The sequence below is a fragment of the Marmota marmota genome, unplaced genomic scaffold (assembly GCF_001458135.2).
Source record: "Marmota marmota marmota unplaced genomic scaffold, marMar, whole genome shotgun sequence".
NCBI lineage: Eukaryota > Metazoa > Chordata > Mammalia > Rodentia > Sciuridae > Marmota > Marmota marmota.
In genome coordinates, this window is record NW_026000185.1 from 19,341,115 (window position 1) to 19,362,793 (window position 21,679).

General features: G+C 50.9%; 1 protein-coding gene and 1 long non-coding RNA gene across 7 annotated transcripts in view; one reads left to right on the forward strand and one right to left on the reverse strand.

The window, feature by feature from the left end:
• The window catches only part of Katnip (katanin interacting protein), a 142,725-nt gene that overhangs the window by 1,412 nt on the left and 119,634 nt on the right, over positions 1–21,679 (forward strand). For 5 of the 6 annotated variants that reach the window (XM_048789696.1, XM_048789695.1, XM_048789700.1 and 2 more), the window contains exon 2: positions 16,836–16,891. The exons of the other annotated variant lie outside the window; for it this stretch is intronic. In XM_048789696.1, coding sequence (XP_048645653.1) covers positions 16,836–16,891 — 56 coding nt within the window. The remainder of the gene's footprint in view (positions 1–16,835; positions 16,892–21,679) is intronic. 6 annotated transcript variants of the gene reach the window in all.
• LOC125612351 lies at positions 20,093–20,699 on the reverse strand. The gene is made up of 2 exons (XR_007342700.1): positions 20,589–20,699; positions 20,093–20,410 (listed from the first exon to the last, which is right to left on the reverse strand). It is a non-coding gene; the product is annotated as an uncharacterized LOC125612351 (long non-coding RNA).

The following is a 21,679-nucleotide window of genomic DNA, read 5'->3' on the forward strand; positions in this document are numbered from 1 at the left end:
TTCTTAAAACATTTATCATTTCATTTGAAAATAACAATAGTAGCATATGTAATCTCAGCAGCTTGGGAGGCTGAGGCAGGAGGATTGCAAGTTCAAACCAGCCCTGAGCAACTTAGCAAGACCCTGTCTCAAAATTAAAAAAAAAAAAAAAAAAAAAGGGCGGGGGACAAGGCTTAGTGTATAAGCACCATGGGTTCAATTCCCAGCAAAAAGAAAGAAAGAAAATAACAATAAGCCAATTACATCCAAGCATAAATATGTATTTAGTGAAAAATAACTATATTTCTGCCCCCTACCCCAAATAATTAGTAGGAAGAGTGGCCTTGTTTTACATTTTCTCAATTGTCTTCCATGTCTGGCTTAATAGAAAACAGTAGACTCATTTATGCTTCAAGATCTGAACTGTTTCCTAATAACAATCATGCTGTTTTGACCAATGTATATAAAGAACTGGTTTCATATTGCTGTATAACTGGAATAGGAAGGAATATTTCAATTTCCTTTTGGGTAACTGTAGATACTCTTATGACTACACCAAACTCAGCAAATGGTGACTTGTTAAAGGTCAGTCACAGAATGGTATCTGAAACTATGTGAGTGAACTTCGGTACTCAATTGCATTAAAATCCATTAGCCTCTCTTGACCTTTGACTAGCTGTTTTACCCCTATATGATTTTATAACATTATCCATTTGTCTTGTTAATAAGTTATGCAAATATTCCAAGTGTTGACATTGGTAATTTCCAGTATCAATACCTCACGTTCCTTAGTATCACCACCTATGTCATTTTAAAATAAATGTAAGTGTTGTGAAGCTATTAAGCTGGCAAGGTAATAGAAACAAGTTTTCCACTTGAAAGCTTGAATTTTATCATTGGCACCAAATATATTGTCAGTTGTTTTCTTGAAGTGATAGCCTCACTTCATTTGTATTTGAGCAGATGACGGCAAAACATCTAGGTCTGGAGAACTACAAGTTCTCTGTTGTTCATTTGAGTAGAAATGACATACCATACAAAATGTGGTTGTTCATCTGACAGTTCAAGAAATTGAATAGGCATTTTCTGAGACCAACCATTGTTCTTGGCTTGTAGCAAAACTGGTTTATGTGTGCTTCCTTTTTTTCACACAGAATATTAAAATGATGTGCACTCAGGCTTGAGTTGTGGCTCAGTGGTAGAGCACTTGCCTGGCAGGTGTGAGGCCCTGGGTTCGATTTCAGCACAACATATAAATAAATAAATAAATAAATAAATAAAGGCCCATCAACAACTCAATAAAATAAAATAAAATATATCCAATCCTTTTTTAAAAAAAGATGTGTACTCATGGGTTGAGATTATTAACTGTTTCAGGATATTCTGAAGTGGAGAAGATTTTTTTTGTTTGTTTTTTTGAGAGCATGCATCAGTGAAGTATATAATACTAATAAACTATTAGTGTAGCTACTGATACAGTTGGGCACCACTGAATTGGTTCAGGCCACAAGCAGTTTTACCCCCCTTGCATTGCCTTATGAGTACAGATGTCAACAGAGAGAAAAAGTCTTCACATTACGATGAGAATGGTCTGGTCTATGTGAATCCTCCTCCTCCCAAGACCTTTGGAACACACATTGGGAAACATTGCTACCGAACATTTCCAAGAAACCTGTTTTATTGCTTCTACTTGTCACCATCTCTGCCCTCCTGGAACATTATTTTAGACCCATGGAGGAATCTATTCCTTTTCTGATTGGCTACAAAAAGGAATCATTTATTCTAAGAAAGAATTTACCCTAGGTGGACATAGTGGCACATGCCTGGAATTCCCAGTGACTCATACCTGTAATTCCAGTTGCTCAGGAGGTTGAGACAGGAGGATCCCAAGTTCAAAGGCAGCCTCAGCAACTTAGTGAGGTGTTAAGCAACTTAGTGAGGGATGTGGCTTAGTGGTTAACTACCCTGGGTTCAATTCCCAATACCCCCTCCAAAAAAAAAAAAAAAAATTACCTTAAGATTAGATTTAACCATCAAAAAAATCCAATTTTCCATTCTAACTTTTGAAACATTGATTTATGCATACTTTTTATAGGCACATATCTATTGGTTATACCGATACGGGCCTTAATGAATTGTGATTCTAGCCAATTAGATAAGCCAAGTGTGTCGGTGTCAGAAAGATGCTTATATCCTAAACTCACATAAACTTAAATGTCTAACAAGTATCCCCAAATTGGACTATTTGGTTTATTCTGCAAGTCACCAGTGCTGGTTTCTTTGTTTTTTTTTTTTACCATAGCTCTTTACATTTCCCCTTTGACTTTGAGGCTATGAACTTTCACCTTTCTGAGCCTCAGTTTTCCTTTCTGTGAAATAGATGATGTTTTGTGGACTCGGTGAAATAATGCACTAAGGCACTTGTCAACCAGTGTGGCCCACAAGAAAACATTCCTAGAGGGAGCAGATGGTGTCATTATCTGCAAAAGTTAGGACTTCCAAACTGCTGACAGAAGAGGGAGGTGCTTCTGATGAAGCGCTTGAGCAAATAATCATCTTTGTAATGAGCTCACTCTTTGTTTAGGAGAAAACTCCATGTTTGATATTGCTTATTTGCATAAAAGTAATTGGCAGTGTGTGTGAGTCTTAAGCCTATGAAAATGTTCACCCTTTGTAAGAAAGTCAAATTCTCTCCAGTGAGATGGTTTAGGAAAAAAAAAACCAACTCAGTTGGTGAAGAACATAATAATTAGGCAAAAGTTCAGCTCATCAGTGTAATTAGAAAGGACTTGAAAGTTGATCCTTTGTTTTGGCCCCCCCCAGAACAAATAAGTCAACATTTCTCCTGTTTATACTGTTAATTTGCTCAGCAAACTTTCTCCAAGAATTAATAACGGCAAGATGAAATCTAGCCTAGCTTGTCCAAATAACCCCAAACTGCAGAATGGGTGACGGATGAATTAGCAAGGTTTTGCCCAAAGTACACAGTCAGTGTAGTGTGTCTGGTCTCTTTTGTCCCTGTGTTATATTCATCTGGGCTCTTGATAATTTGTCTGTTTCTCTTCCTACTTAAAATAAACCAAGCCAGGCACAGTGGCACATGCCTGTAATCCCAGCCGCTCCGGAGGTTGAGGCAGGAGGATCACAAGTTCAAGGCCAACCTCGGCAACTTAGTGAGACCCTAAGCAACTTAGCAAGACTCTGTCGCTAAATAAAAAGTAAAAAGGGCTGGGGATGCCGCTCAGTGGGTTAAGTGACTTTGGATTCAATTTCCAGTATGAATGAATGAATGAATAAATAAATAAATATCAAGCAAAAATTAAGAAGATAAAGCCCCAGCTGGCAGAGTGACTGTGTGCCCCGGGTAGTCTGTGTCCACTCTGGGTTCTCTACTTCCTTCCTGCCGTTGCTTTCAGTGTTCCTTCCACCCTGTCGCTTTGGTTACAAGAAGGTGGCCCACCACGCTGTGTTTTGCTCAGTTCTGTCCCTTGCGGTGTTCCTGGAGCGACTCCTAGAGGGACTTGGTGGCATCCAGTGGGGTCTGGGCACTGGGATCCTAAGGTATGAAGATAAGTAGGATTGAATCCCGGTGAAGGGTAAATGGGAGTGTGTTGCACTGTTCTCTGACCTTTCCTGGGCCTGAGGAGTGGCTCACTGATGGAGCCCGTGCTGAGCATGCGTGAGCCTCTGGGTTCCATTCCTGGTACTGCCAAAAAAAAAAAAAACTCTATTGTGTCATAAAAGACCCTGTTGGCCCTGTCCCTGCCGGTGGTCGGCCAGGCTCTCACATCTGGAGAGTCAGCCGCGGGCATGGCCTGCCCATGGAGCTGGTAAGAAGAAGAAAGTTCAAAAAGGCCCCACTGTTGACCCCACCACTGAGCTGAAATCCCTCCTGGGCCCTCAGAGTCTGCCCTGGGCTGGCCTCTTCCCAGGTGGGAGGGGCTTGTGGGGAGTAGTGCTGTCCTTGGGAGGAGCTTGAAGCTGTCACCTAAGCACTTTACATAAGAGTAAGAAAGTGTGGCTCCTGATGTCCTGTGGGGTTTAAACAGCCTGGCTCTTGCCCCTTAGCAATTTCCCTATGGATATGTCACCCTTAACTAGAGGCTTGCTCTGGGGAAACAGTCTCCCATCTTGAGTCACCTGCTCACCCCTCTCACGCCCACGTGCTGGGCTGTATGGATTGGGTCTGTGGATGTGTTTCCTGTAATCAAAATGGGGATTCCATATCAGACCCTGAACTTTGCAGTCTCTTGATAAACCAGGTGCTTTGGCCCCACTGGGTCTGGCTGGTCTCACAGGCCCATTCCCCCCGGCACTGAACAGCACTTGACCTTGGACGTGTGCTATAGGTCATTCCCCTCTGGTTGGTGGTGCCGGTCTTTGGTGCTGGTCAACGTTGCCTACACCTTGCCTTGAGCATTTTGGCCTCCCTGTGACATCTGAGATTTCAGCCCCTGCCCAAGCCGTCCCAGGAAGCTGGCCATCCTCTGAGCACCCATATTCCTTCCTGCCTTCCTGCCTCGCCTGCAGGGTGCCCTGTCACCCCACAGATTGCAGCTCAGGTGTGGGGCTCCAGCCTCTCTCCCTCTTGGAGGCTGGAGACCCAGTCTGGTTCCTTTGTACGCCCAAGGTCTGGCACCTGAGTGTTTGCTGAGTTGACATCGTAACCAGGAAAGACATTAGCCAGTTTGTCCCCTCCTGAGTCGCTGGCCAGTCTCCATTAAGCAGACAGAGAGAAGACCCCAATAGCCAAGCCTTCAGGGACCTTGGCTGGTTCCTCTTCCCCCAGTGGACCAGTGTGGCTCCCGCAGACGCTGTCCTTCAGAATAGTCAAGCACAGCCTTAATAACTCTCCTGCTCTGGCTGCCCTTATTACCCTGTCCCCCCCNCCCTTAGCTGATGGGTTCTCTGACTCCACATGTCCTCATGGACAGAAGAGTCACTGGATGAACCAGCCCCTGACAGCAGGTTGGAGCACCACAGACGTCTGGCCCCCTGCAGGGCCACCTCTTTCCTGAATCTGAAGTGAGCTTGCAGGGTCAGTGTGTATGTGTGTCTCCTCCCCCAAACAAAAGGGTCACAGACTACTTAGACACATTTTATGACACCACCTAAAATCACAGATTAGAGCTGGAAGCAACCTGAGAGATCTCGTCCAGGATCCCCCTTTTGGGGACCCTGAGGATCCCTTGCAGAGTTTACAAATCTAGAGGCCTGCTGGGCCAAGTAACATAAATATGCCAAGGGTGATTTCCTTCTGCTGTTCGCATCCCTTCCTGCCCATACCTAACCACGGTCTGCATACTCAGAATGTTCTCTCACTTCCTAAAGCTATCTCCTGACTCCCTCTGTTATCTGCTGATTTCTTGATGCACATGGCCTCCTCTGCCTCCACATGATCTGTTAAAAAAGAAGGCATAACTGTACCTTCCCGAGTGTGAGAATCCAGTGCGTTAACAGATGCACAGCCCTTTGGTGAGGGCCTGGCTCACAGGAAGTGCTTTTGCAGGTACCTGTGACGATGGTGGTGGGGATTCTCACTTTTGCTGGATACATAAGCCTTCACTTTTATTTTTGCTATCGAGAAGAACCTCCAGACCTGCTGATAAGTGGCACTTTGGATGTGACCTCAGGGGCAGAGAGACAACTGGGAGAGGTGGGGTGGGAATCAGAGGGCCCCGTGCCATCTGGCGGGCTGCTGCCCTCAGCTCCTGACAGCATCGCCGGGCAGGAATGGGGCTCTGCTGTGCCAGAGCATTCAGTTTTTCACAAGAATCCAGAACTTAGGATTTTAAAATGTGAAATCTCCTCAACTTTAACTGTTGGCTGAAAAAAGCATTTTTTTTAACATTAAGGAGTCTAGACAAACATCTGCTGGCTAGAATCAGCCAGTGAGTGACTTGGATCTAGCCTGATCCTTCTCATTTATTAACTGTGGGCTGAGGCCCAGGGGCGTTAGGGGCCCGCTGCTATGCAGCTCAGGAATGGGGTCATCATGCCCAGTTCTGTTCGAGTCCAGCACTCCTTACACGCCACCAGGCCTCCCTGGTCATGAGCGGTGCCTTCTGAAGCTCTGCCTCTTGTCTCCTTTGAGATGAAGATTCCAGAGATTCATAGCAGGACCTTCCTGGAGAGGATGAATTCATCCATCTAAAGCCCTTGGAGGAGTGGCTGGCACTTAGTAGGCTTTCAGTAAAAATACGCATCTAGGGAAGGAGCACATCTTTTCCTTAGGCTTCTGAAGGATCTCATGTGCCGTCTTCCATATTTGTCAAGGGAGTTTGGCAGGTTACTTGGGGATTTAAATAGAGAGGAGGTACTTTAACTCGGCCACACACACAAATGCAGAGTCTTCTCTGGCATCCTTTGGGGACCGGGTGGGTGGAAGGGGCTGGGCTGGGGTGGGAAGTGGGATCGGTCGAGGAGCCTGTGTGATGGATGCAGAGAGAAACCAGAATCCATTCCAGCCTGAGAAGCATGTTGTCACAGAAGCCACTGATCCGATTACACAAGTGCCGCGTTTACTTATCTTTACTGTTTCAAATGGGAAGAAATCAATATTTTCCAATTATCTCCAATGGAGTATCAAACTTACTATGTCATATTTTGTTTCACCCTCCCAGAAAGGGCAGAGGCAAGGGCTCAGGAAATGACACTGTGAGAGAAATGAAGTCTTTTCTGCGTTCAAAATCATGCTCCCTGTCCCTTCCGGCATTGTCCATTCAAAAACTCAGCCATTCATTGGTGTTTGATTCTAGAAATATCTACCGTGCCGCCTCCTCCATGCCAGGCACAGCCTCAGGTTGGGGAGGTTGGGGAGGCTGATGGTAATGGAGCCCTGCGGCAGCCTCGGGTGTCACGGAGCTGCTGTTTGGTGGGAGCCACAGACTGCAGACATGGTAGTGTGAAAGGTCAGACGGGTGCTTTGCAGGTTACAGAAGGGAGTCTGGGGTCAAGTTCACTCAGAACAGAGGTCACTTGAGGCTGAGAGTTGGCCATGAAGGAGGAGCCTGTATGAGATCCAGGGAGGGTGCTCCAGAAAGAGGGGAGGAGAGGACCAGGGCCCTGAGGCTGGGAGTCCTGGGCCAAGGAGAAGAGGATGTCAGCACCAGAGAGTGGGGGCTGGGGGCGGGGGCAGGGGAGCTGAGATGTCACTGGCAGCCTGTTCAGTCAGGGCAGAGGGTGTAGGTTCTGACACACACACACAGGGAAGCGTGGGGTAAGCAATATGGTCTTGTTATTATTTGGCTGCTGTGGGGAATCTGGGCAGGAATGGGGGCCGGGCCACGTGCTGCTGGTGGCAATTAGAAAAGCCCAGGGAGAGGGGCTAGTGGGGGGCTGATGGAGAGGAGTGGACAGGCAGCCTCGGGGTTTCCTTGGGAGCCAGAGTTCATTAGAATTCACTGAGGTCCCCAAATAGTCAGGAGCTGTTGGAGGAGGGAATTAATAACTACCCAGGACCTGCTGGGGCCAAGTGCTTGGCAGGCACTTCCCCCTAAGTGGAGTTGGGACTGCAGGACTCCCAGACAGGTAAGGGGGGCGCCCAGCCTCGTAGCCACTGCACAGCATTGTCCCCAGGCTCTCACCTAATGAGGAAAGCGGCCACAGAACGCGTGGCTAAGCATTTCTCAACCAAGTGAGCACGCGCCGGTGTGCAGGTTCTGTATAACCATTGTAGGTGCCAGCTGCTGCTTGGGTTTGGAAAGGAGAAGAGGAGCTTAGCATGACTTGTTTATCTCAGGTAATTTGGCAGTAAACTGGGCTCTGGGAATTTGAGTTACACAGAAAATGCAAAGGAAGAGTGACAGGGACATTGTTTCAGGCTTTCAGAAGGCGGAAAGGAACTTAAAGACCCAGAACCAGCCTGGGGCACACGTGGGCCAAGAAGGGAGCGTGTAGGTGGCAGAGTCTGCCCTGGTGGTTGTCCCCAGTGTCTGTAGGAGACGGTCCCAGCGTCCCCAAGGATGCAGAACCTGAGGACCCTGACATCCATGGTATCTGCATGTGGCCCTTGTGCCTCTTTATATTTTAAATCAAACCTAACACAACGTGAGTGCTGCGTGGGTGCTTGTCCTATTGCATTATTTATGGAATAACAACAAGGGAAAAAGTCTGGGCGTGCTCAGTACAGATGTGGGGTTTCCCCCAGATGTTTCCCCTGGGGACTTGGTGGAGTCTGCAGATGCAGAACCCAGAGATCCAGAGGCCGTCTCAGTGGGAAAGCCGGAGTCTGCGCTCCTCTGCCCGGTTACCTGTTAGGTCGGAGACTAGGGCCCTCTTTTGTTGAGCTTTGATTTTTTTTAATTACTTGTCAACAGTTAAAACTGGACACTTTCTCCTAAGCCTGGGTTTACTGCTGCTTCTTCAAACCCAATAGAACAGGACCTGCTTCCTACACGGAAGCCAGCGGTGGGGCTGAGCCCAGACCCTGTCCCCTCAGGCTGGCAGCTGTCCCCAGCCTGCCCGACCCACCCTGTTGCCTTCCTCTGCCACTTGTATCTGCCTGGCCCTGGCACATGGGCGTGTTTGCACACCCCAAGGTGGATGCCAGAAGGAGGGTTAGGGGACACGCAGGGAGTTGGAATGGGGCACAGTAAAAGGGGCAATGAGCCTGGGAGTGCTCCCCATCCCCGCTCTCCTGAGCACGCAGCAGCCGACCAAAGTCAGGGGTGTCGGGTGGCTCTGCCTCTCCATGCAGCTTTGTGGTTGAAGGTAGCAAATCCCAAGAGCTGTCACCAGGGAAGAGCCTGACTGGTAGGTGCCCAGTGAGCACTAGTGACCCCACCCAGGAGAAGCCCCGGTTCCAGACAACCCAGGGGACAGGCCTTCCGTCGCCTGCCTTTATCTTTTTCTGCTCATCCTCCCTCCCTGTCGTCTCTGCCATTTCATAAAACCTTCGCCCGCAAGTAAATGAGCAGGTCACCCACAGGCCACTGGCGTAGCTAAGGAACTACTGCTTCAGTTTCCAGAAACAATTTTTTTGTCATCACATCATTCTTATCTCTCACCCGTTAGAGACGGGCCTCTTAAAAGGAGGCATTTGTCCTCTGGAAACACCGACTTCTCTTTCCAGCCAGCTCCGGGGTCCTGAGGTTGCTGGCGGCGGCTGCTCCCTGCTCCGTCTGCAGCTCACACTCCGGCCCCCCAGGCCTTGGCCGGGAAAGGCTTCAGTATTTCTTATGATTTCTTATGAGGTTTTTTTTTTTTTTTTAATCCGCTTTTGGATACCTCAACTTAAAATATTATTTAAGTTTCAAAGGAATATATTCATTTAAAAGTTTAAACCATGTAGAACAGTGTGTGCATTTCAAAGTCACAAGTGCCTTTGGTTCTTTGTACAAATAGAACCGAGAGGAGTAGATCTTCTTTTTCCTCAGCTTCTTTCAGAAAAGAAAGAAACTTTTTGCCCATTGGGGTTTTTTTGTTTTGTTTTGTTTTACTTAAAATCTGACCATCTTTCAAGCCTATATGAGAAGTGCGCTGTGAGGAGCCCCCTCCCCCTCTGGCCCTCCACAGGGTCCTCGTCCCACCCCTGGACGCACCACACTGACTCAGTGGTTCCCTGCGGATGGACTTGCCGCTGATTTCTGATATTTGCTAATGCCAACCGTGACACCTTTCGTCACTGTGACCGAAACACCTGACAAGAACCACTGGAAGGAGGGACGATTGATTTCTGCTCCCGGGTCCAGAGGTTTCTGTCCATGGTCGGCTGACTCCATAGCTTTGGGCCCAAGGTGAATGGTGGAGGGGCTCAGCTTATGGCAACTAGAAAACAGAGAGGGGAAGGGGGTGCGGGGAAGGGAAAGAGAGAAAGAGCAAGGGAGAGGCCAGACACAGGTGGCCTCCCAGGGGCACGCCCCCGTGAGCTGCTTCCTCCAGGCAGCCCAACCTGCCTGCAGGTAGAAGATCCTAGTCCACTAGATCCTGTTGTCTCTTGAGGAGGAGGAGGTCAGAGCCCTCGTGAGCCGATCACTAAGTCCCCACTTCACAACTTTCCAGTATTGGGGGCCAGACCAGTCTTTGGGGGACACTTTATATCCAACCACGACAGACATGTTGTTTCCAGTTTGTGGAGTGTTTCTCCACAGCACGTTCCCAGCAGTGACCTGGTTAGCTCACTCAGAGGGAATATGAACTAGAGCTCTTGACAGTGTTGGCGACACATTCTCCAGAGGAGCAGCGCCCTTCTGTGCTCTCCCAGCAGTGCTGTCTCCCAGCCCAGCCCCGTGTGTCGTCAGGCTCTGGATTTGTGCTCGTCTGACAGGTGAGAGAAAGCAGGGACTCTGTAGGATGCTCGTCCTGTCATTAGACTGCACAGACATGAACGAGCCCAGTGGGAGCCCCACGTAACTGGACAACAGAACTAAGTTGTGGGACGTTGATGGGGAGCACCATCACCCTCTCCATCCTGCTTACCCCACCGACTCAGCCCCAGGGACAAACAAATTCCTTTCTTAGGGGGAGTACCAAGGATCGAACTCAGAGGCACTCAACCACCGAGCCCCATCCCCAGCCCGATTTTGTATTTCATTTAGAGACGGGTCTCACTGAGCTGCTTAGCACCTGCTTTTGCTGAGGCTGACTTTGAACTTGCAATCCTCCAGCCTCAGCCTCCTGAGCCACTGGGATTACAGGTGTGCGCCACTGGGCCCCGCAACAAGTTCTTTATTCAAAGGTCCGTGTGCTGAGGAGCCTCTGCACAGGGTTTCTTTGTCTGTAGGAGTCCCACCAAGTCACCTGTCTTCTCCAAAGGCCCAGTGGGACTGAGTCCAGCATCAAGACCCCTCTGTACAATCACCTCTTCATGCCTTTGCCGTCGTCCAGATCAGCAGCTTTATCTTCTTTGGGGAAAGTATTTTCTTCTAAGCTCCTTATTAATTGCTCTGGGAGCCCAAGACATTTAAAAGCTAAGGCACAGAAAAAGTCCCTTAACCCAGACTCTTTCCTCACACATTCCTTTTTGTGGATGGTGGGGGGGGGTACCAGGGATTGAACTCAGGGTCACTCAAGTACAGAGCCACCCCCCAGCCCTACTTTGTATTTTATTTAGAGACAGGGTCTCACTGAGTTGCTTTGTGCCTCACCATTGCTGAGCCTGGCTTTGAACTCATGGTCCTCCTGCCTCAGCCTCCTGAGCCACTGGGGTTACAGACAGGCGCCACTGCACCCCACTCCCCACACATTCTCGTACTGAATTTGTTCTTGTCCTGGGCTTTAACCACCTGACTGAGGGCCAGTGTGGCTGAGTGGTTAGGAGAACAGGTCTCTGGAGAAGGTGCCCAGATTCACATCGAATCTCCCCTGCTTGTCACTTGAAGAGTTCCTGGAGAGGGGACTTTGACTCAGGACAAATGGGGTCCTTGCTGTACATGACAGAAAAGAATTCCAGGATATGCTGGTCAGAGACACATTGATTTAAGAAAGAAGATTACACATTCAAGGGAGAATGTGGGCTCTCTCAAGGGAGAGACCTTTTGGGGTTACAGTAAGAAATGTGCATTCAAGGGAGAGCGCTGGCCATTTTGAGAGTGAAAAGGTTCGTGGGTAAAATGAGGAATCCTCATTCAAGGGGCTTGTGGGCCTCTCCAGGGAGGACAGCGCCCCCCGGGAGTGGGGAGTTGGGGTAATACTTACAGAGGGACCGTAGCTAGGGCCCAGCGAGAGGTGGAGTCGGCAGTCAGAAGGTCCATGCCAGTTCTCCCCACCCTGGCCCATTGCCCATCATGTCACTCTTGATAGGCAAGGGCATGGGTCAAAGGCTTGGGTCAAGGACATGGGTCTAGGGCATAGGCGAGGGCCGGGAATAGGGAATGGGCTGAGCTGCTGTGAGTGCTTGTTTTGCATTTCAAGTGTTTGTGGGTGTTGCCTGCATTCTAAGGGCTCCTGGGTGCACTCTCTCCACCCACCACCCCACCTCCCTCAGTTTCATCCCGGGGTGCTTAACCACTGAACCACATTTCCGGCCCTTTTTTATTTTTTATTTTGAGACAGGGTCTCACTAAGTTGCTTATGGCCTTGCTAAGTTGCCCAGGCTGGCCTTGAACTTGCGATCCTCCTGCCTCAGCCTCCTGAGTTGCTGGGACGACAGGTGTGCGCCTCCACACCAGGAGCACTTCTCTTTTGAAGCTCAGTATAGTTTTCTTTTTCCGTATTCCCAAATTCCTCTCATAATCACTAGCCATGTGATATTGGGAAGGTTTTTGACCTCTTTGGGACTCAGTGCCCTCATATGACATCTGGGATCACCACAGCAACTGGGAGGAGCCACCCAGAAATGAGTGGATGTAGGTACTTGGCCTGGAGCCCGGGGCTGGCTCCTGGTTGACCCTAAGGGCGAGTCCCCTGGGTGATGGTGATCATGATAATGGTGGCAGGATGAAGATAATGGTAGTGATGCTGGCATTCGGGAGCACACTGAGCCCTGACACTTACAAGGCACACTTTTGTGACCTCGAGTGAGCGAGCAATTTAATCTCTCACCATCAGTTTGCTTAATTCTCTTTTCTCTGTTTGTTTGTACCAAGAGGAATAGTATCTGTCATCCAAACCTAGAATTAGCAGACCTCAGCCCAGAGGCCACTTCTGACCCACTGCCTGCTTGTGTAAATAAAGTTTTATTGGCACACAGCCACGGCCATTGTTTACATACTGTTTGTGGCCCCTTTTGTGCTACAGTGGCAGAGTCAAGTAGCTACACTGGAGACCTCATGGTCTTATGACCTAATGGCTGTCACAGTCAAAAGTATTTACTTTCTGGCCTTTTATACAAAAAGTTTGGTGACCCCTGGTCTAAGAGAGAGGCTGTGAAAATCTAGGCAGATGCTCTGCGGAGAAGCTGGCTGCATGGGGTATTGGTGGGGCAGAGCTGCACCAGGCAGACCTTGAACTCTCCACTCTCCTCCACCCATAAGGAATGGACCTAGGTTACCGTGTGAGTCAGGAATAGCATAGGACTATACTTTGCATACGTGTTTCTGTTGTGTTCTCTGCATTTCCATATGCACCGAATTTATGCATTCATGAGTCTGTGCCCTGTAGACTGTACTTTACAGGTGGCTCAAGGCTTTATTCCAAAGGGTAATTAACCACTGAGCTACATCCCCGACCCTTTCATATATATATATATATTTTACTTGGAGACAGGGTCTCACTGAGTTGCTTAGCGCCTTGCTTTTGCTGAGGCTGGCTTTGAACTCACGATCCTCCTGCCTCAGCCTCCTGAGCCACTGGCATTACAGGCGTGCACCACTGTGCCCAGCTCCAAAGGTAATTTTGACATTGATTTTCTTTTGCCTGATGATATCAGAAAGGAAGACGTGACTTCCCCTGTAATTGGTGGCTGTGAATATCATCTGCCTCTGGAGCAAAGTAAAACTGAAGTATCAGAACCTTCTACCCATTGAAAATAAATCCTAAGTGCAGAGAAAGCTTCTCTGAAATCCTAAGTGGAAGAATAGTATTATATTTACAAAAATTCAACGCATTCGCTTCTTTGTGGCTTCTCCCCAGGCACACATCTGTTCCATAAAGAGAAGCACATGCGCATCATTTACATTCGGCCTTATTTGTTGCTTTGGAGCTGATGCAGGCAGGTCACCTTGCAAAACGCAGAGGAACACCCCTTTAATTTTGCAAACGGCATATATTGATATTAATGTCACCTTCTCCAGCTTCCCTCCCAGAGTTGTGGGAATCAATGAGATACAGGTAGAAGATGCTCAGAGATGCTAAGTGCAGCCGACAGGCGCAGTGGATCTGGTCACAGCACTCCTGTCCTTGGCAGGAAGCAGCCGTCTCCACATGGAGCTACCTGGAGCAGAGGGAGCCCAGGCGCGGGCTGGGCCGGCCAGCCTTGTGGGGAGGTTACGTAACAAATGCTCATAATTAGAGCGAATTATCTTCGTTGGAAAATAAGAGAATTATTTCCCAGTTTAATGAATAAAGACACTTCTAATTAACTCCAGTAGAGAGATCTGCCTTCAAATTTCAGCAGTTAAGCCCTGTAGTCATTGTATTAATGTTTTGTATTTATAGTTCACCTGTTGTTTTTCTTTTTTATTTTTTTACCGTGCTTATTGGTGTATGGAATTTTTGGAGATGAAGAGCAAACCCAGAGAAGATTCAGCCTCTCATTTAAAGCAAACAAAAAATCAGAGGCAGCTCTGGCCCAGAGAGATCCTATGACTTATCAGAGGTCCCTGGGCTGTCCCCCAGGAGTCAGTGTGACCAGCAAATAAAGGGGCTGCCGTGCGCACCCCTGGCCTGGCTCTGGGTCCCTCCTGCTCCTGGCCCTTTCTCTGGCTCTGCTGGGTCCCGCTGGCCTGTCACGTGCCTCTGTTCCCACTGAACCACCTGTCTGTCAGCAACCTGGCCTCCCAGCTGCTCTGTCCCTTCCAGCACAGGCCCGTCTGCGGGCTCCTCCTGCATCGCGTGGGCTGGCTGCCTGGTACTTCGTGGTCTCTGGCCGGCCTTGGGGCCCGATAGGAATCTGCAGATTGGCGGCCAGAGCAGTGTGCCCAGGGCTTATGGGAGCGGCTCTGTCTGGCTCCTGCTCCGGAGCATCCGGTCAGGATCAAGTCAGCCCAGCCGGCTCTCGCAGCCCCTGAGCAGTGGGCTCTTTTAGTTGTTTTGTGCATGTGTTTAATAAACTTTGTTTTTTGTTATTGACTTGATCATTTGAGTGGTACCAGGGGTTGAGCCCAGGTGCTCCTCCCCTGAGCAACAGCCCCAGCACTTCCGTTTTATTTTTATTTCGAGACGGTATCTGGCTGGGTTCCTGAGGCTGGTCTGGCACTTGGCGGTCCTCCTGCCTCAGCCTCCTGAGTCGCTGGGATCCAGGCGTGCACACTCCTGCTGGCTAATGAACTTTATCTTTTTGGAGCAACTTTAAGTTCACAGACAAGTTAAGCTCCCGTACACCCCCACCCCTGCCCGCCACAGCCTGCCCCACCATCAGCACCCCACATTATCCACCGCACATTATTCTGGGCCCAGAACACAGTCATACACAGGTGTCCCTGGGTCACAAACAGGCACACAGTCAGTTTCAGGTCAGTCCTTCTGTCTCGAAATCCCGTCATTTATACTCTGCCCCGTGGCTGGTGGCTGGTGGCTACTCACAACATCAGAGCTCACCCATAATGGAAGGTGGCCCTGTCCTGGCCATCTCTGTCTCAGCCAACTCCAAGTTCCTGGGTGGGGATTCTGATTGCCTGGGGCTGAATCAGGGTCTATCCCTGGTACTGCATTCTGAGATTTGAGGCCTGGGATCATGTGCCCTGGTGGCTTCCCTGGGTCCTCACTCCCTGGGAGGAGGGGGAAGCAGCAGAGGGCAGTGTCTCTAGTCGGTGTTAGCTGAGCAGGCGCCTCGCCAGCTTTCTGCTACTGTAACAAACACCCGGAGCAGTCAACTGGAGAGAGGAAAGGTTCATTCTGGATCCAGTTGTGCATCCTTCTCCACGGCCTGGTGCCTGGTGCTGTGTCGCTGTCGGGCTTGGGTCGAGGCAGCGCCATAGGACGGGAGCATGTGCTGGGGGAAGCCAATCACCCCAGGGTGAGCAGGAAATGGGACGAGCAGGAGAGCAAGAGTGGGGTCCCAGCACCCGCTTCCAGGGCTTGTCTGCAGGTGACTTTCCTTCCTTCCTCCAGGCCCACCCCCGAAAGGTCCCCCACCTTCCAGCAGCACCATGGGCTGGGGACCAGGATTCAACGGGGGCCTTTGGGGGACATTCCACTTGGGAACTCTAGCGACAGATAACTCTGCTTTCTACTGTGATGGGTGACGATCCTTGTCCTACATCCCCCGACTCCTTTTCTCTAATGGCCTCAGAGTTTGTTGCCAGAAGTTCCTCCCGGGGCCTCTGCTCGCCCCTAGTCCCGCTTTCTTGGAAAGATCACCCTCCCAGGGGCTTGACCACCAGTCGCGACCCCGCCCCTCCCCCCACAGGGGCCTAGACCCCCGTGAGTGGCCCTGTCTAGAGGCAAGCATCTTCTGGGCGCCTCATCCCCACCTCGTGCCTCTCAGCGTGCTGTCCCAAAGCCTTTGTGCTCCTGCCTTTTGAGTGCCCCTGTCTAATGGGCCCTGTGGTTGTGACAATTTCACAAACAGCCACCTGGGAGCAGAGCTGGGCAGTTGTGGAGCTGCACTGGGAACGCACAGTGGCTCCTGTTTTATATTTGAAAACCAAGATAATTCATTCATCTTCCATCAAGGGAGCCTTGTGCAGTGGACCCTTCCAGAAAAGGTGTGGAGACAGCACCTGGAGAGGCGTATTTACATGATGATGCCTCTGAGTTGAATTTATGCATGCTTTCAAATGTTAGTCTTCAAGTTTTCCGAGAAAAGCAACAATTCTCTCCGAAATTGCCCATTATGTGAAATGCAGGTGATTACTGCTGATTCACAAGGGCAGCGGCACCCAAGTGGTGAGATTGGGGCTTTGGCGCGGCCCATTGCTATGCACCGTCCAGGTTTATGTGTGTGCGCACAGTGGAAGGCATTTTAGTGGAAGGCATTTTATATAATTCCAAACAATTTAATAGAAATGTAATTCGACTGGGAAAACCACAGTCCGTCGGCCCTTTCAGAGAGCAGATAATGTTCCAGATTAAAGGGCTGGAGCTTTGTTCATTATAGTCAAATAACGTGAGCGTGTGAATCACCGTTTTTCTTGCCGTTGGTGTATTTCAGAAGTGTGCCATTTTCCCATTATAATAATAGGCTACATTTTCTTAAAATCATTTGATTATGATCGGTCCTGTCTATTCAGTTTGCAAATAAAAAAGCTTTTGCGGTGATAAACTAGCTGTTCCCAGCAGCCTCAACCTCTGCTTCTGCCTTTGAACCGCCACAGGTCAGACCCTGCGAAAGGCTCAGAGAAGTCGGTCCTGCTCTCGGGAGAAAAAGGAGGTAAACGTGCCACTCGTGAGGGCCAGGGGGAGGCCGCTGTGTCTGAAAGGAGCTGGGGAGCCGAGTGGTAAATAAGTATGCTGGGTCTTCTCTTCTTTTCTTACTGAGTTCTCAACTTGGATCCTAGACCAAATTAGAGTTGGCAGCTAGACTTGTCAACCCAGTGTCACTTAGAACAATAATGTCTTCCAGATCATATCAGTTAGCTGCATGTAATAAATCACTCCGATTTCAGTGGATTAAAATGTGCATTGGGTTCCTGGTTCTATGAATCGGCAATTTGGGCCTCCCCGGTGGTGGTGCTGAGGGGCTGGCTCTGCTGATTCTGGGGACCCCCCTGCGTCTGCACTCACTACTGTTTCCCCGGGGGGCACCCTGGGGTCCGGCGGGGTGTCATTTCTCCCCACAGGTTCTCATCTCCCAGCAGGCTGGCCAGGGTTGCCCTTGTGGGGCGTCTGGGTTTGAGAGTAGGAGAGTGGCAGCTGCAAGACCTCTTGAGTCACAGGCCCACAACTGGCACTTTGTCACTCGTGGCACTTTTTAAAACGAAAGGATATTTGCAAGGCTCACTGGGTCCAGGAGCTTCAAAGCAAGTCACAAGGTCAGCCCAGACTCCAGGGGTGGGGCAGAGTAAGAACAGGGGAGCGGGGGGCGGAGGCCAGGCCTCACTTCCTGAGGGAAGGAGCCACAGAACGTTGTGGCTGGCCTGAAGCCTCCCCTGACTGTCAGGCCTCGGGGACGGGGACTCAGTCACTGTGTGCACTGTGTGGTCAGAAGAGATGGGAGCAGCATCGTCACAGTGGGCAGAGGAAGCAGGAGGGTCGTGCAGGCCCTGGGCCCCCCAACTGCCAGCACCGTCCACGAAGGTCACTGCAGGCTGCCTCTCAAGGAGGACTGTTCTCCAGGCCCAGGGAGCAACACGGTCAAAGCCAGAGCGACGCCAATAAGGAAAGTTGCAAGTTCTCCGAGCCTGAGCTGGGGGGGAAGCCATGGCAAGGACGCAGGTCACCACAGGCCCTCAGAGCAAGTCCCAAGCTCATGGGAGTTTAAATTAGTCTTCATTTAGTGGCACGTGGGTGCAGGGGTGCCGGGGAATGAAGTGTGTGACATCATGATGGATACCCGCTGATCCTGAAGTCATCGACACTCACCCTGACACTTCTGATGGCACAGTGATGTCATTCCAGTGACAAAGGGCATTTGTCAGGTCAGCTGGGTCCCAGGGCTCAAAAATGGCCCAAAAGTTGGCTCTTTCTCTTTCTGTTGCTTTCCTCTTGCTCTCGGCCAGCTCTGAGGAGGTATGCTGGGCTTGGGCTGCAGAGGCCCCGGGGCCCTGCTGGGCCTGTCCCCTCTGCAGCGTGGGCTGCTCCTCTGCCTCAGTCCACCCACCTGGTTAGGGCCGGGAGCAGCGCAGGCGTCTTGCTGCCGCTGAGCTCTAACTGTGGCCTGGGTGGGCCTCTACTGTGGCCTGGGTGGGCATCTGCTGTGGCCTGGGTGGGCATCTAACCTGGGCGAGCCTGGGTCCCCTGCTCTGAGAGCCTGCAGCCCCCTCCGCAAGTGCCAGCGGTGGAGACCAGCGTTCAAGGGGACTCGTCGCCACCTCCCCCGGGCCTTGGGTCACGGAGCAGTGGCGCCCCCCACTCCCCCACCTTGGGCACTCAGCTGGGAAAGCTCGCCACAGGGCGGGGCCACCGCTGCTCTCCCCTCCTTGGTGACCAGGCTCCTCCCCTTGCTGGGGAGCATGTAGGAGCCTGTAGCTCCTACCTCTTCTAGAAAGTGCTGGAAGGAAAACAAAGAGCCGGGCTGTTAATCTCCACCCCAGGCTCAACCCAGAGACTTAAGAGATTTAAGACGGTTTCTGGCTTCTGAGAAAAGAGGGGACCGCCTTTCTGCACGGGGGTTTTTGTTTGGTTAGAGAAACAAAAGAAAGAGGCGCAGAGGGGCGGCCCTCTGCTCTGTCGCAGCAGCCTCCCCGCCAAGTCCTGGGCCGTGAAGCAGGGACTCCCCCTGCAGTCTGTGGCTTCTGCAGGATGCCAGGTCCACATCAGGCCCCGTCCCCAGGAAAGGCAGGGAGGAGACGAGCATCTCTTTCCCAGAGCAGCTTGGAACAGCTGCTGGGCCCGCGTTGAGCTCGCGTGGCCGGCTCGCTCCCTGGCTGGGGTGCCCGGGGTCCCCCCCAGGTAGGGACTGGGGACACCTCCCAGTGGTCCTGGGCCTGCCTGGTGAGGGGAAGAGGGAGGCTGCCCCATGAGCTTGCCAGGCCAGAGTCGTCCAAAGGTGAGCTGGGCCTGGCCCACACCCTGTGACAGCTTTCGGGGAAGCAGGCGTGCCCCGGTTTGGACGAGGCTGGGCTCACCTCCACACGCCATCTCCTGGCTTCTTTGGAAAAATAAGGAACCACTGAGTCCTTACTCCTACCAAGTATCCATGGGCAGTGGCCATGATCAGTGTGGCTGCCCCTTCAGATGGGGTCCCCAGTTTGCCATCCCTGCCCCCCACCTGCTTGATATCAAGCAGGTCCACAGTGACCATGTCCCCACAGGGCCCGGCACTTTTTGTCAGAGGTCCCCAACTGCCACCTATTGGAACCACCTGGAAACTTTAAATGCCCTGATGTCAAGGTCCGTTCCCAAGCCACTAAACTAGAACCTCTGGGGGCGAGGCCTCGATGTCAGCATTTCTTAACCCCCCCCCCCACCCAGGTGCCACGTGGCGGTGTGGGTGTGAACCAGGGCTTCCTTGCATGAGGTGGCCCCTGGCTCTGAACCAGGAGCTCTGTACGCCACTGGCTCAGAGCCCCCGTGCTCCCCGCGTCACAGACACCAGAAGACGCACGTCAGGAAGCCAAGAGTTAGCCGCATACGGGAGCCTGGCAGCGCCCATCCAGGAGGACTTCCTGGGAGAGGCGGCTTGAGCTGCGGCCTGGGAAGGGTCACAGTCATTTCTGGAAATCAGAGCACAGTTAGTTTGCGCGAAGTAAACTGAAAGTAAATTCTTTCAGTTCAGCGGGTAAAAATATTCTCTGGCTCATCTCTAACAAGTAGTCATGGTTCCTGCCTGCAGAGATTATGGAGTGTTTATGGCCCTTGGTCATGAATTATTAATGCTTTTGAAATTGTGGTCATTGTAGTTTACTCAAAAATCATTAGGAAGCCAATTTATCATACAGTGCTTAAAAAAAAGAAAAAAAAAGAATGAAAATCACTGAGGAGGTTGAAATCTTTATTCAGTCCCAATTCCCCAGGGTCCACGCTGGTGCCCAGGGCACTGTGCAGCTCACAGGCCTGGGGCTGGGGTCATGTCCTCCTGTGCAGAGCCATGGAGGCCCCTGCCACTCTGTTGGTTAGTACCCAGGATGTGCCTGGAGGGCTGTGGTGCAGGTCCCGAGTCCCCGAGTTAAGGAGGTCAGCCGCAGATCCCATGGTGTGACCTCGTCGTGTCCCTGGACCCCTGTGACCTGTCTCTAATGCCCTCTGGTGAGCTGGCGTAGAAGCTGAGGGCAGCCATGCATTCAGGCACCTAGCGCAGCACTCGCCCGTCCTGGGCGTCCAAAGAGAGAGTGGCAGCGAGAGGGGCACGTTGCTCCTCCCCCTGCAGGGGCCTGCTGGCTCCCTCCAGACCACAGGCGGACCCCTCCAGCCTTTCCTGTGTGTGTCCCCCGGCAGCCTAGCCCCCGATGCCCATTCCTAACCCTCACAGTCACTTGTGATCATGGACTGCCATCTTTTGCAGTTGATTGAAGATCCCCAAAACTGCTGTTGACAGTGCTCACATCTGCCGAGCTCACTTTGTAAAGAACTGCAGAAGTCGTTTAACTCTCCCACCTAGAAAACGCCACACCTCCCCTCTGCATGGGCGTGCACACACATGCCACTTCCTGTTATTAGCAGAGACTTTGGTGCAAGACTAGAGGCTCCCTTCACTTTTCCCAAGCAGAGGAGGAGACAGAGGTCTCAGGGGAACACAGGAAAGGAGACAGTGCTTGCAGGCACAAGGTTTTCTGGACACCACCTCTGTCTCTTCAGTGCACCACCACAAGCACCGTCTCAGCATCTTGCTGCTGTCTTGACGCTTCTCTCTACTGGTGGCTCTTCATCTAGGAGTTCAGTTCACAGGCCAGAGGGAGAGCCTGGTCCCCTGGCTAATCAGCACGTGAGAATATTCATCAAGGCAGGTGGGACTGAGGGTAAGGGGTAGCTCAGTGATGGAGAGCTCGCCTCGTCTGCATGAGACCCCTCCCCAGCCCCACAAAAGGAAAACAAAGGAGAAGGAGGAGGAGGGGTGTTTGAGGATCCAGTGCTTCTAACACCAGCCCTCAGTTCCCACTGTAGTCAGCTCCTTCTGTGCCCTTCCCTGAATACTCCACAGTCTCCAACTACGCAGAGTATGTGTTCTGTCTCCTGTGCCACCTAGCCACGTCCTCCTTGTCCAACATGGCAATGACACCCATTATTTTGTTCCTGGATTATTATTAGTAGTAGTATTAGTAGTTTTACACCTAATTGTGTCTTGGAGAACATTCCTAGCAGGTTGCATGGGCAGACCTCATTCTTTTTATGGCTTTATCTCATTACAGATATACCAGAACCCAGTCCTTCATTAATACCAGTTGTGTACGGTAATGCATGCCTCTAATTCAGCTGCTCAGGAGACTGGGGCAGGAGGACCCCAAGTTAGAGGCCAGCTTAATGGAGATGTAGTTTTGTGGTAGAATATCCCTGGGTTCAATTCCCAATTACCCACCCCCGCCAAAAAAAAAAAAAAAAAAAAAAAAAAAAAAAAAAAAAA